At 27.8% G+C, this 13,687-nt stretch overlaps 1 protein-coding gene across 1 annotated transcript; it reads left to right on the top strand.

The window, feature by feature from the left end:
* Nucleotides 1-6,612: 6,612 nt before the first annotated feature.
* LOC105109653 (palmitoyl-acyl carrier protein thioesterase, chloroplastic-like) lies at nt 6,613-7,843 on the top strand (the record flags this gene model as incomplete). The annotated part of the gene is made up of 4 exons (XM_011004424.1): nt 6,613-6,822; nt 7,181-7,314; nt 7,485-7,598; nt 7,723-7,843. Coding segments are annotated over exons 1-4 (579 nt in total), but the record flags the coding sequence as incomplete, so codon positions are not given.
* Between the last annotated feature and the right edge of the window lie 5,844 nt (nt 7,844-13,687).

The raw sequence follows: 13,687 nt of genomic DNA on the forward strand, positions 1-13,687 counted from the left end.
CTCTAGATATGATCTAATTACCTAACAGTGTTCCGGTTTGGACTACACCAGCATCTCTTATTTAATTTTGGCAATCTCTTTGTTCTTTTAATTTTAGTTCTTAAACTCATCAATCAATCTTTTTATTTATATGATAGGCCTGCATTTAAAATGAATATTTATCACAAATTAAATGTATTTTATATTATTAAGTATGTTAGTATAAAGCATGTTGTAGTTCAGGAGTTATTGATACTTCAAGTGCAAAATGATAATATAAAAATTTGATAAAAATACACTTTTAAGTATTAATCAATAGTTTTTTTCATAAAAAAATTATTAAGACAATGACATATTAGATCAATTTTAGTCCCTAAGCAAACACTGTTATTGACTCCAATGAGTTTAATAATTTGTTTTTTATTAAATATTTTTTTAATTATATGATAAAAATATATGGTCACAAAATTGAATGCTAAGATAAAAATAAGAACTTATTTGAGATAGTAATAACCCTAAAGAAAGCAAAAATAAATAAATAAATAAATCATGTAGTTTATTTCTCAATCAATTCAATATTAAAGGATAAAATTAAGAAAAAAACTATTATAAACAATTAATGTACCAAAAACTATAAAAGCATATCCGGTTAGTAGGTAAACTCGTCAAACCTATGAATTGGGTAACTCGGGCTAGCATGCTAAAACTATGAATCGAGTTATGAACTCTAGTAGGATTATAATTTTTTTTCTAAAATTATTTTTTATTTAACTACATGACAAAAAAAATATACGATTGCGAAATAAAACACCAACCTAATATAGAGATGCTGTAAGAAAATAAGCAACAAATGAAGATCAAAATATTAAACATCACAACACAAGTAATTAAACTTGTTGTTTCTAATGAATTTCTTTATCAAAATAAATTTGTAATAGAAAAACACATAAAATTTATAATAGAAACAAACATATATATATATATATAAGATTTATTGAATAAAAACAAAAAAGAAATACAAGGCTACACATATAAAAAATCTTAACATATATATATATATATAAGATTTATTGAATAAAAACAAAAAAGAAATACAAGGCTACACATATAAAAAATCTTATAAAAAGTCAATATTAAAAAAACAAATTTAATCTATATAAAATTTAAAACAAATCATAAATGGATCATACCTATCTCTTGAAAAACTAAATACACCCAATATCATTAAAAAAAACTTCAGCAACGTTTGACCTGATTCTTTTTTTTATAAATAATGCACTAATTGATATTTTTTCAAATATTCTTTTTTTTTTATAAATAATGCACTAATTGATATTTTTTCAAATAAATTCAAATTAAAAAAATATGAATAACCTTCAAAGAGAGTTTTAAAATTAGTATTTAGGAGATCTTTAGATTTTTGCTTTTTAAAGCATAATAAAATAAATAAATTATGTTTAAAACAAGAGTTTTTGAACATGCATCTAGGGGCTTTTTCTTATTTTCATGTTGGTCTTTTAGTTATAATTAAGCTGATTAAAAGAAGATTTAGCATTTTACTAAGTATAAATTATTATTTACAAATAAAAAATAGCTGGTGCATTCAACGCACACTCCACCATAAGGGATATGCTCATACCCTTTAAGGAGCGTGTAAGGTTTTATTTTGGAGGCTAAACATTGACTTCAATTGTGGTGTTAAGAACAACACAATTAATGAGGTTGTTTTGGCAAACTATTTTTCTTCTGCTCCCTATTTTCTCTCTTCTCACCTTGTTTTTGTGCTTGACATTCCAAAAATTAAATGTGTTATGTTAGTTTGTATCAATTTTGATTATTATTCTTTTGATTATTATTTATTTTGTTTTTAATGATTTTTGAAGTACATTTTTTTTTACTTTTTCCTTGAACATTTGATTTCATTTAATTTTTATATCCAATTTGATTCTTATTTTTTTATTTGATTGTTTTTTAATTTCATCCCTTATTATTTTATTTTGTTTGATTTTTATACCAAATTTGATCCTTATTCTTTTAATTTTTATATATTGTTTTTAAAAAAATTCATTTCTTGATTGATTTTTTTTCATTGTCATCCCGTATTGTTTGGATGATTGAAAATTTTGCTTCTTAATATTTTTGTGTTTGCCTTCTATGATGTAATCTTGGTTTCATAACCTAGATCACGAGTTTTGAAGATTAGCTTGATTTAACTTTGATTTTTTTAGGTTATTTTTTTAAGTTTATTTTTTTTTCAATTTCATCTTTCGACATTAGGTTATTGAGTTTTGAGCTTCTTGATTTTTTATGTTTTTTTTCTATGGACTTATCCCAATCTCATGTCCTAAGTCGTGGGTTGGTAGAGTTACCCGAGTTAATTCAGGTTTTTTTTATGTTGTTTTAATTATTGCTTTTTTAGTTTCACCTTTCATTATTTTGTTTGCTTGAGAGATAATCTCCTATTATTTTATTAAATTTATTTTGTATGAAGTTATCTTGGTCTCACAACCGTGTGATAAATTTGGCAAGCTAACTTAAGTTGAGTTTTTTTTTAATTTTTTTTCTAATTCATCCTATATTTGATTTTTTAGTAATTGAGCTTCATTTCTTTTTTTTTTTACTTTCCTCTTAATGATGTTATCATGCTCTCATTTAATTTTTTGCTTTCTTATTGAATAAGATTGCTTAGATATTTTAAAAATATTTAGAAAGTATCTTTTTATAATATTGACAAGTATTCAATTTTTTATTAGTCATGTCATTTTTTTTGTTGGATTTTTTAAATAATTATATTATTAAATTAATAAAACTTATTAAGTCCATTGAAATCAATGATCAAGGTCTACATTTTTTCTTGCTCTTTTAAAAAAATATAATTATTTAGGTGTTTTTTTTATATTAACAAAAAATTGACCCGGTTTATAGCAAAGTGATGATCACTTATCTAGTTATTAAAAGAAGCTAAAACCCTTTGAAAAAACATTGTAACTCCATGCCAAAAAAACAATTGTTTACTTGAATAGAATAATGATGATTTTGCTCCTCCACCCAAAAAAAACTTAACTTCAGTCATTGAAATATTTTCACAAAACCTATTAGTCATTTTTAAAACCTATTAGTCATTTTTAAATCCATCAAGGATAAATAAGTATATTTTTTCATTTTAATTGCACAATGAAATGATTAAAATACATTTGGAAGCAAAAATAATAATAATTAAAACTAGCCACAATAAGCATTTTTGTTATTTTCATAATGTTTTTTTCATCATTATAATATTAGATGAGGGGCTATTTGGTATTTGATTAAATATAAGAAAATAATAAACAATTAAAAAGCATAGTAAAACGATTAAAATACCTTTAAAGCAAAAGATTTTGATACTGGAGTCAAGGGGATTTTTCATCTTTTCACAATGTTTTTTTTTTCATTATTATTAATTTAGTTAAGGAAAAATTTGGTATTTAAATAAAAATATTATAGGTTCGTGAGAGGTGTGCACGCACTTTGGACAGTGTGTGCGGCATTTTCTAGCATCCAAAATGCCCTTCAACCATGTCATTGAAAGCACTGCCATGTTCCTTTTCCTATAAAAGAACATGTGTTAGCTTATTTGGTTTATTGCTGGTGAACCTCTCTTTCTCCCTTTTCTTTTTTCTCTCCTCCAAAAATTATTACTTGACTCTTTTTGTTGTTTGTATTTCAACTTTAGTGCTTCTTATTTTAATTTTAATTTTTGGTCTTTTTATAAAAATTTTATTTGTTTTTAATTTTCTCATTCAATTTCAATTTACAGATATTAAATTTTTCAATTTGATCATTATTGTTTTGATTTTTAATTTTTTTCTTGATTCTTTTGTAGATATTTTATTTGTTTTTAATTTCATTATTCAATCCAAATTGATGATATTATATTTTTTAATTTGATCCACATTGTTTTGATATCTATTTTTTTTCTTAACCCTTTTTAAAAAGTTATTATTCTTTTCAATTTCATCACTCACCCTTTAATCATAAGTTTTTTTTTTATGTTAATTTGGTTTCTCATTCTTTTTTTTTTCCTTTTGCAAAATTGATTGTTTTTTTAATTTCACCCTTCAATCAAATATAAAATCTATTTGGTATTTGAATTTTGATCCTTATTATTTTAATTGCTATTTTTTAAATCATTTTGTATAATTAAAATTATTTTTTATTTCATCCTTTAATATTTAATTGATTGAAAATTAGATTTATGATTTTTCTAAATAGGGGCCTGTGGGTCTAATGAAATGGGTCATGGATTTGAAAAGTTAACACAATTTTTTTTTAAAATCTTTATAATTCTTTTTTTATTAGGTTATTCTAATTTCATGATTTAGACATGTTTTTAGCAATATATTCTTGGTTAGTTTGACCCAGATTACCATGGTTACAGATCTATCATACTGACTCGAGTTAACTAGAATCACTTATTTTTATGTTCTTTTTTTACCTTGTTTCACACTCTCATATTGAATGGGATGTGATTTGAGATACATCATTCTTTCTATTTTGAAATATAATCCTAGGCTTGGTGGAATATTCCTAGTTGGCTAAACCCTAATTACTGAGATTATAAGTTTGTCATATTAATTCAGGTTAATCAAAATTAATTTTTTTATATTTTTTCTATACTGTTTATTTTTTTGTATTTAATGGGCTGTATATTAAAATACATCATTTATTCCCTTTTGAAAATTTTTTTCTCATGATATCCTAATCACTTGAAATGATCTACTGTGAATTATTATTTTTTTCATCTAATTAAATTAACTTATTCAATTTAGTCGGTATATGACCCAAATCCCATATTTTTTTCCATGTCAGTGGCAGGTTAACATTATTTCGTAAAAGCAATCAATCAGTCTCTGTATAAAAACGGCACGTTGAGGGATGAATTGAGGAGCTCGGGGGTGGCTCTGGTCCCTTCAAAGTTTGAAAAGTGTTTAAAAAAACCCCACCCCCCGTTTTACTAAGTTTAAATTCGTCCTTTGGAAAATTGACTGGAAGGAAATTTATTGATCAATAAATATTTTCTTTCATATTACTTGATTCTAACAAGGAATTGGATTTACTGTTATATAGAATAATTGTTCCAGGAGTTTATGAATTGAATTGAATTTATAAGGTCAAGTCTAAAAAGAAATTTATAAATAACATCTTGTATGAAGCCTGAAATTACTCTTTCATGTTTTCATTATTTTTCTAGATAATTTTGAATTTTAAGTATTTATTTTTTACATAGTTTAGAACTTTTAATTTAATTAGTATTTTACTATTTAGAAATTCTAATGCTTGATATATTATATAAATTAAATAAGTTTTAAATATGAATAATTTTTTAAAGAGGATTTTAGGATATACACACACTAGTGATGTCAAGTTTGTTTTACGAAGAAAAAGGATTATTATTTAAATTGAATAAAAAATACAAGAAAATTTTCCCTAGATTTCTTTACCGTTTGGTTTGTAATTTAGAGTTCGTCTTTGTGTATAATTTATACGTGCTGGATGCGTGGCTTCCAACTCTAATTGTTATTTACTTAACCTATGAAAGTCACGACTATAAATTTAGTTAAGAAGGAGCTCCAAAGACTGTTAAGAAAATGAAATAAAACCTGTGACAGCTAAATACGGAATACATGGCAGACACAAATTGCAAATTCTTCATCTGGGACAATTTATATATAAGCACACGCACACAACACAAATTGTTAGGATAGTGACATGCAAACCGGACAAGATAAAAAATAAGAGATAAGATAAAATAAGAAACGACACACAAGAATACCATGCACTAAAATGTTTCCGAAGCTTGATCAAATAGTTCAGAGGAAGAAATAACTTTAGAAGAGGAAAAATTCGCGATCAAAACACAAGTATCAAGCACGAACGTACTACTATTCTTGGTTGCTGATGCATTTCTACCGCAAGTTCAAAACCAGCTGGTGAAAAGTCTCGTATATATTTGTCGTAAATTTTCAAGCTTTTCACAAATTTCTTAATATTACTGCAACTTTGTTTCTCTTTCTTTCGTACAAATTTCATAAGGAGGTCTAATGAGTCAGTTTCTTTTGGTGTGTTTATAATGCTTGGATGCATTGCCTATTTATATGCAAACATCCATGCAAAAGATAAGAGTAAGGTAGGTGGCACCAAATTTATGCCTAACATTGTTGACAAATTGGTGCCTAACATTCTGCTCTGATGTTTGGCTGATAGTGATCCACCCACCTATTAATTTACGTTTGTCTGTATTCGTATCAAAAGCCAGTCATATAACATATGTAGGTATTTCGGAATTTCAGTCACAAAGGTCATCTACTTCTTCCTCTACCTCCTTTCAGGATGATGTTTTCACTGAGTTGTTTACGTTTTTTCTAGGCCGTAAGAGGATTTGCACCATAGATACTTATTAGTGTTCACCGGTTTTGTCAAAACATCTGCTGGGTTTTCCTTTGTGTAAATCTTTTGAAAATCCACACTTCCATCTTCCACCTCTTCGCGAACAAAGTGATACTGAACATCTATGTGTTTTGTTCTTGAATGAAACGCTGGATTCTTTGCAATATACCAGAGAGAAAGCTGGTCAAACAATTGCGTGCTTCAAACATGAATTCTTTTGTTGCGGACAGCACTCCTGCAGTCAACGGGAAATATCAGAAACTCACTGACGATTGGGAATCAAAGAAGCTTGATTTGATAACTGGTGGAAGGTTGCTTCAAGATGGCCTTGTTTACAGGCAAAACATTTCGGTTAGATCTTTTGAAATAGGCGGTGACAGAAAAATGTCCTTCGGTGCCTTGCTGAATCACTTACAGGTTAATTTTGTTTCTATTTCATTTCCAAACACCTAGCACTAGCATTCCTTCCATTTCCCTAGCATGTGTGAGGTTTTATCTTAGGTTGATTGTTCCAAAGCCAAGTAGTTTGCCAGTGCCTTCAGACGCGTTTTATTGTTCGTCTGATTGCTCTTTGGGTAAATTGTCTTGATTTGCATGTTTTTTTGGCAACGGGAGAGGGTCTGTATTCGCCTCCTGTGTTTTTTTTGGTTTCGTAAATTTGGCCTCTGCCCTGTTATATATATATATATATATATGTCATCCTTGATAATTAATTTATAAACCTTAATTTGACAACTCATATTAATTGTCTCCCCGCATTTATATATTTGTGCAGGATACTGCACTTAACCAATGTAGAATTACAGGGCTAATGGTGGATGGTTTTGGTTCAACACGAGAGATGAGTAGAAATAACCTTATATGGGTAGTTTCAACTCTGCATATAGTAGTGGATCGCTATCCTACGTGGTAATGCAATACACACACACACACACACACATCTGTTTTCTTATCTTCAAGAGTTTTTGGGATTCTGTTTGGATTTAAATGCATGATGCTTTAACATTAACAATCGCACAAAGCTTGAGGTTTCGAAGTAATGATATATTGTGATGCTCTTCTGTCAATAACAATCGAAGGACTGATGTTGTTGAAGTAGACACTTGGATGTATGCGTCGGGAAAGAATGGTCTGGGTCGTGACTGGATATTTCGTGACAGCAGGACTGGTGAAACTCTGGCTAGCGCAACCAGGTTCTTTTTATATCATTATCCTGTAAATTAATTACCAGCAACAAGTCATTTCGTTTTTTCTCCAAAAAGCATCGTGTCTTGTCTGAGATTACATTATTAAGAGGTTTATTGTACATGAATGCAGCGTATACGTGATGATGAATAAGAAAACGAGGAGATTGTCCAAGATTGCCAAGGAAATGAGGGATGAAATCGAGCCTTATTTAATGGATATTGAGTGTCCCATCATACTTTTCTTCTTTGTGGTAATGGAACAAGATCCTAAGTATTATTCTTGTGCAAAGCTTCAATATCCTCTAGCATTGCTGTTATCCATATAGACACATCTGTGCTTTTGATAGCCTCATGGAAAGTTGATGGCTCTCCATCCTCTGTTAGAAGACATTATGCAATGTTAATTTCAGTAACATATTCTGAGTGCCAAGCCGGTGGTCTTCTTTCACGAGTCGACCGCCGAACATTAAGAGTTTCAAACTCTATTTGTTTTTGCTCTTCATGCTCTAGTACAACTTCAAAAGAAGCATGATTCTGAGTATTTTCCACATGGACTGCTGTAGTATGATGCCACTGTAGCTCTCCTATGTTACAATATATATATACAAGGAAGGTAGCGTGGATGTACACTTGCTTGTATCTTGGCTAGTTAATAAGTTTATATATATATAAATAAAGAAAAAAAAAGAAGGTACTATGTGCTTTGCTGTTCTTCAATGAACGTACGTGAGTGCTATATAAAGTTGGATGGTTCAAGGTGATCAAGGCTCAAAGGTGTTTCGGGTGGAATTTCATGAGGCTTAAAGCTAGATTTGGCTTCATTGTGCTCTTTGGATACTTGAATCTAACTTTGGAAGTTAGAATTTATTTATTGAACTCGCGTTTCTGTCCTTTTATGAGAGTACTCCTATTATTATTATTATTATTTATTTTGCTTCTCCTATAATCTTAATAATTTTATTTTTATTAATGGATTCTAGACTGTTAAAGAATTTTCTTCTTTCTTTCATGGGGATGCACACTGCTCTGCTACTCCATTTTGCCATGGAGTGTATGCTGTTATGAACTGCCTTTTAATACATTCATGTTGATAGAAGTTATCAAATTCATCACTGGTATATTCTCCTCCATTGTCAGTCCTCAAACACTTGATCTTCTTTTCCTAAGTATTTCTGAATCAAAATATTTCAGATATGCACTACCTTAAAACGAAAACAAAAATAATTGAATCTTCCTTTCCTTTCTTTTCCTTTTTCCCTTTTCTCTTTCTTTCTAACTTTTATCTAACAGAAACTCTTCGAACGTACGTGAGTTTTAAAAAACTCACGTATTTAGCTTCGAAAGCTAAATATTGGTTTTGTACGTCACTTGTCGCTAGGCATGACAATAGTTATATAAAAATGTGGGTTGACTTTTAAAAAACAGTAGAGGACAACATATTTTTTTTATTTTAATATTAAAATATTAATATATTTAATAACTTCTAGTTTAATAGTTAAATTTATGATTTGGCTCATGAACATCATTATAATGTACTAACTTGGATAATGTCATTTTAATATTAAAATATTACTATATTTAATAACTTCTAGTTTAACAGTTAAATTTATGATTTGGCTCATGAAGATCATTATAATGTACTAACTTGGATAATGTACTAACTTGGATAGTCAAATGTTTCTTTCTTTATTTTTTATTTTATTATCTCTTTGATTAGCTTTTTTTTATATTATTTTAATTTGATATTAAATTGAAAAGTTATTAAAGAATGAAAAATCATATAAAAAAGAAGTCTTGAGCTTGGATAGTATCGAGTTAATATAGAATTAGAGACTAGGTTGAATGAAGAGGGCGTTCACCCACACTTTTCATGATCATGTTTCCATCAAACGTTCAGGAGATCACAAAGAGACTAGCTCACCGATGAGCATGCAGTTTAATGACACCAACCAAAATGAGGCTCAAATTACTACGCTTGGAAGGAGGACAGTCATACAATATTGTGTTAGGATCAACAAGCCCTTCGCTTGCATCAGTACCACTGCAGCAAATGAGAAAAAAAAAACAGAAAACCCAACAGGAGGAGCTCGAAACATCTGCGTTCAATTGTTGAATCCCTCTACCTTTATGTTTTGTTCAATAAGAGTCCCTTTTTCATAACATCATGCATGAGCTCATATGATACATTTCAGTTGAAGTATGCATGAGCTCATATGATACATTTCAGTTGAAGTATGCATGAGCTCATATGATACATTTCAGTTGAAGTATGCATGAGCTCATATGATACATTTCAGTTGAAGTATGCATGAGCTCATATGATACATTTCTGTTGAAGTAACTCTTCCATTTACGAAAGGATTAAAGAAATATGAAAATAAAAAATAAACAAGTGAAAAAATAATCTACTTTAATTAATTAGGTTTTTTTAGATTTTTTTTCTTGGTTAATTTACTTTATTTTAATCATTAATTAATTCTCACCTCGAATAAAAAATGTAAAAATGAAAGAGCTATTGGATTGTGGTTTCTTAAGCATTCTACTTGGTACTCTAATAGAAAGATATCATGTAGATGTACGAACTCACACGTTGCAACTGCAATAAAAGTACTGTTATTGAAGAAATAAAGCGTAAAAGGACTTAATTGATGTGAAAAAGAATAGGATGTTCCAATAAAAAAATATTGATAAAATATAAGGACGAAATATATATAAACCTTTTTTTTTTTTTTGTAATGTTTAGTTGGAAATAATAAATAAAAATTTAAAGTATACCGATCATGGACCGGAAATAGTAACATGGTAGTTTTTTATGGCAAGAGGCCAAATAATAAGATCGTTCGTTTATAAAATTTAAACCTAATAGTGGTAGACTTCTAGACATTATGTTTTCAAATTGATAGTTGAATATACATTTCAATAAATTAAAATTTTCTAAATTAATTAATAGTTATAAAGCTAGTGAAATTATAAGTGAAATTACTCCCATTCGATTTCTAACAATAATTTTCTTAGCTATAGAATTTTATGTATTTTTGTTGTAATTTTTTTTAAAATGACATATTTATTCATCCAAAATTACTAAATATTATATAAGCTTTTAGTGTCAAATTAATACATTATAAAGTTTTAGGTTGTTGTCTAAAGATATTTACAGAAATATACTATTCTATTTTAAAAACTCATTGCAAAAAGACAAAGGATTTTCTATTGAATTATTCTTTTTCTTTTTTTCAATTTCCTTGATCTTATGTGATATCATAGCTTTTTTTAATAACATTTATAAGTTCCTTATATGATTTCTCTTTCATCTTTTAGTAATCAAGAACAAAATCCTACCTCTCTTTACCAACCGGCCAATAAACTACCATAACATTTTTATTGTTGTTACTTTGAAATACTAACTATTATATATTTTTTTAAACTAATGAATGAATTCTATTTGGTCTTGAATGCTAAAATTAAGTGTGTATTTATTAGATAAGTCTTATATGATTTTATTGATGGATCAAAACCATACTTACTAGCCATTTTATCATAAAGCCCAATAACCTTGAGGAGCACTAATAGACTTTTTAATCATAAAAAAATATATATTTTTCTTATATTGTATTTTTGTAGTTCTAGATTGAAATGTATTTTTTATATTTTGTGGTTTTATTGTTTGAACTAGAGACAGGAAGACTTATAATGTATTAAAAACATATCAAATCTAATGCAAATACTCATTGTAAAGGGTCAAAATATTTTTTTTCCAAATTTTCCTTATCTTTTTTTTTTCCATTCCCTTGATCTTGTATTGAGTTATTGTTCTGAGATATAAGTAGACTTTTCAAATATGAAGGTACAATAATCAATAGTAATGAATTATTGGTTAACTTATGACCCGGGTGACTCAAACAAGATCTGGTGTTTTTTTTTTTTTAAATATGAAATTTAAAATTTATTAGTATATATACTCTATATTTTCAAGAAAAAAAGTTATGCTTTTTTAATATGGGATAAAAAAAATTTTGGTTTAAATACTTTAACTTAAAAGTATAACATACTATTTTTTTAATGTGAGATTTGAAACTTATTAGTATATATTCGCTATATTCACAAGAAAAAAACTATGTTTTTTCAATGTGGAATTTAAAACCGATTGGTATATATACTATATGTTCCAAAAAAAAAAATTATTTTTTTTAATGTGGGATAATTGTTTTTTTTAGTTTAAATACTTAAACTTGAAAATTTAACATAATATCTTTTTAATGTGGGATAACAAATATTTTTAAATATTCTTTTAAACTTCATCATTTATAATATGTATAACCTATATTTACATGGATGTTTTTTAATTTTTCATATAAGATATTAAAACTTTATTTTTTTAATTTTTCCAGATTGATCCGAGTTGATCCAAGTTGAACCATGAAACCAAAGACGTGGTCCTTGACCGGGTCAACTCCTGAGCTAGATTTAATAATTATGAAAAAAACTGTATAAGTGAGATATTATAGATTTACTGCTTCACTTTCAAGAATTTTACCAAAAACTATAGATATCAATTTCTACCAAACTACAGCTTCACCAAGGTCAAGTCTATCCAATTGCAATCAAAAACTCAAAAGCTCATATACCGGGATAGGAAGTAAAACTTCCTTTGGTTTTGATATGTTAAATTCCATACTTCTACTCTAAAAAATAATTTCCAAGAACACAACTCCATAACTGCAAACATTTGTCTTCACTAATTTTATACTGTTGATCTTATTCCATTTAAGTGTCATATAACTTATTATAGCTCTAGTTATCAAGGTTTTTATTTGGTTATGCCCTAAAACCTTTGCCAGCCTAAAATACTAAACTATAAAGAGGAAAAAAAGGTTTTGTTTGAAAGGGTTTTATAATTTAGATGATTGTGTTATCATGGAAAATTCATTTTCTTATGGATATTAGGTGCTTACGAGGATAAATATGAAAGTAAGTTGGAAATGGGACATAATTAAGAAATCAAGTTTATTTTATCAAATTGGTTTGGTTGAGTTCTTGTTTCCATATATAGTAAAAACAATATTAAAAGTAAAAGGAATAACTCCAAAGCCATGCAAGAAGAAAAGATATAAAATGAGTGAAATAGATACATAAAAGATAGTTATTGTTCAAGACTTGAGAACATACAAACTAATTGTTAAATAGAAGAAAATTCTAGCCAAAACTAAAACCATGTGAAATGAATTATTTATTTATTAATACTAGGAAGCTGAGTACAAGTCCTCCCATCATAGACTCCTTTTTCACATCTAAAGCAATGCATAATCTTATTGTTTATAACTTTTCTTAAAGCAATCTAGTATGGTTTTCCACAATAGTCCCTTAAAGTTTAGTGTGAGTCGACCTAGCTAGCTGAGTCATTGTTTTAAATGCTATTTCATTAAAGTCAAGATTCTCTTTATAAAATAACAATTTCATATCAATTCAAGCAAAGAAGAAATATGTTCAAGGAGAAAAAAGAAATGAAGAGAGAGAGAGAAAGAGATGATTCTTATAAATATAATATCTTATTCATCACCGAAACTCATAAGAGTCTGGTTTGACTTTTCCTAACCATCACAAGTTCTCATTGGTTTTCAAAATGTAGATAAAAGATAAAAAGTTATAATATAGGCCATAACAATTAAGGACATTGTCGTCCCTAGATATGGACATCATGATGGCTTGGGGATTGAATTATTGGATGTGGAAAATGATGAGAGGATTGGAGTTGCCACCAATTTGATGGAACTAGGAATCTTAAATTTATGAAATCACATGGCTTGAATTGTTTGGATGCCATGTAATTATATTCTCAATTACTGTATTATCCAATGATTTTTTTTGTTATGCATTATTTTTAATATATGTAAAACAATAAAAGTGAAGTGATTAGTACTTAAAAGTGCATTTTTATCATGGTTTTATATCATCATTTTGCACTTGAAGTATCAATAACTCCTTAACTAAAGCATGTTTTATAATAATATATCTAATAATATAAGATACCTTTAATTTAAGGTAAATGTTCATTTTAAATTGAGGCCTATCACATAAATAAAAGGATTGATTGATGA

The sequence above is a fragment of the Populus euphratica genome, unplaced genomic scaffold (assembly GCF_000495115.2).
Source record: "Populus euphratica unplaced genomic scaffold, PopEup_1.0 scaffold224.1, whole genome shotgun sequence".
Lineage (NCBI taxonomy): Eukaryota > Viridiplantae > Streptophyta > Magnoliopsida > Malpighiales > Salicaceae > Populus > Populus euphratica.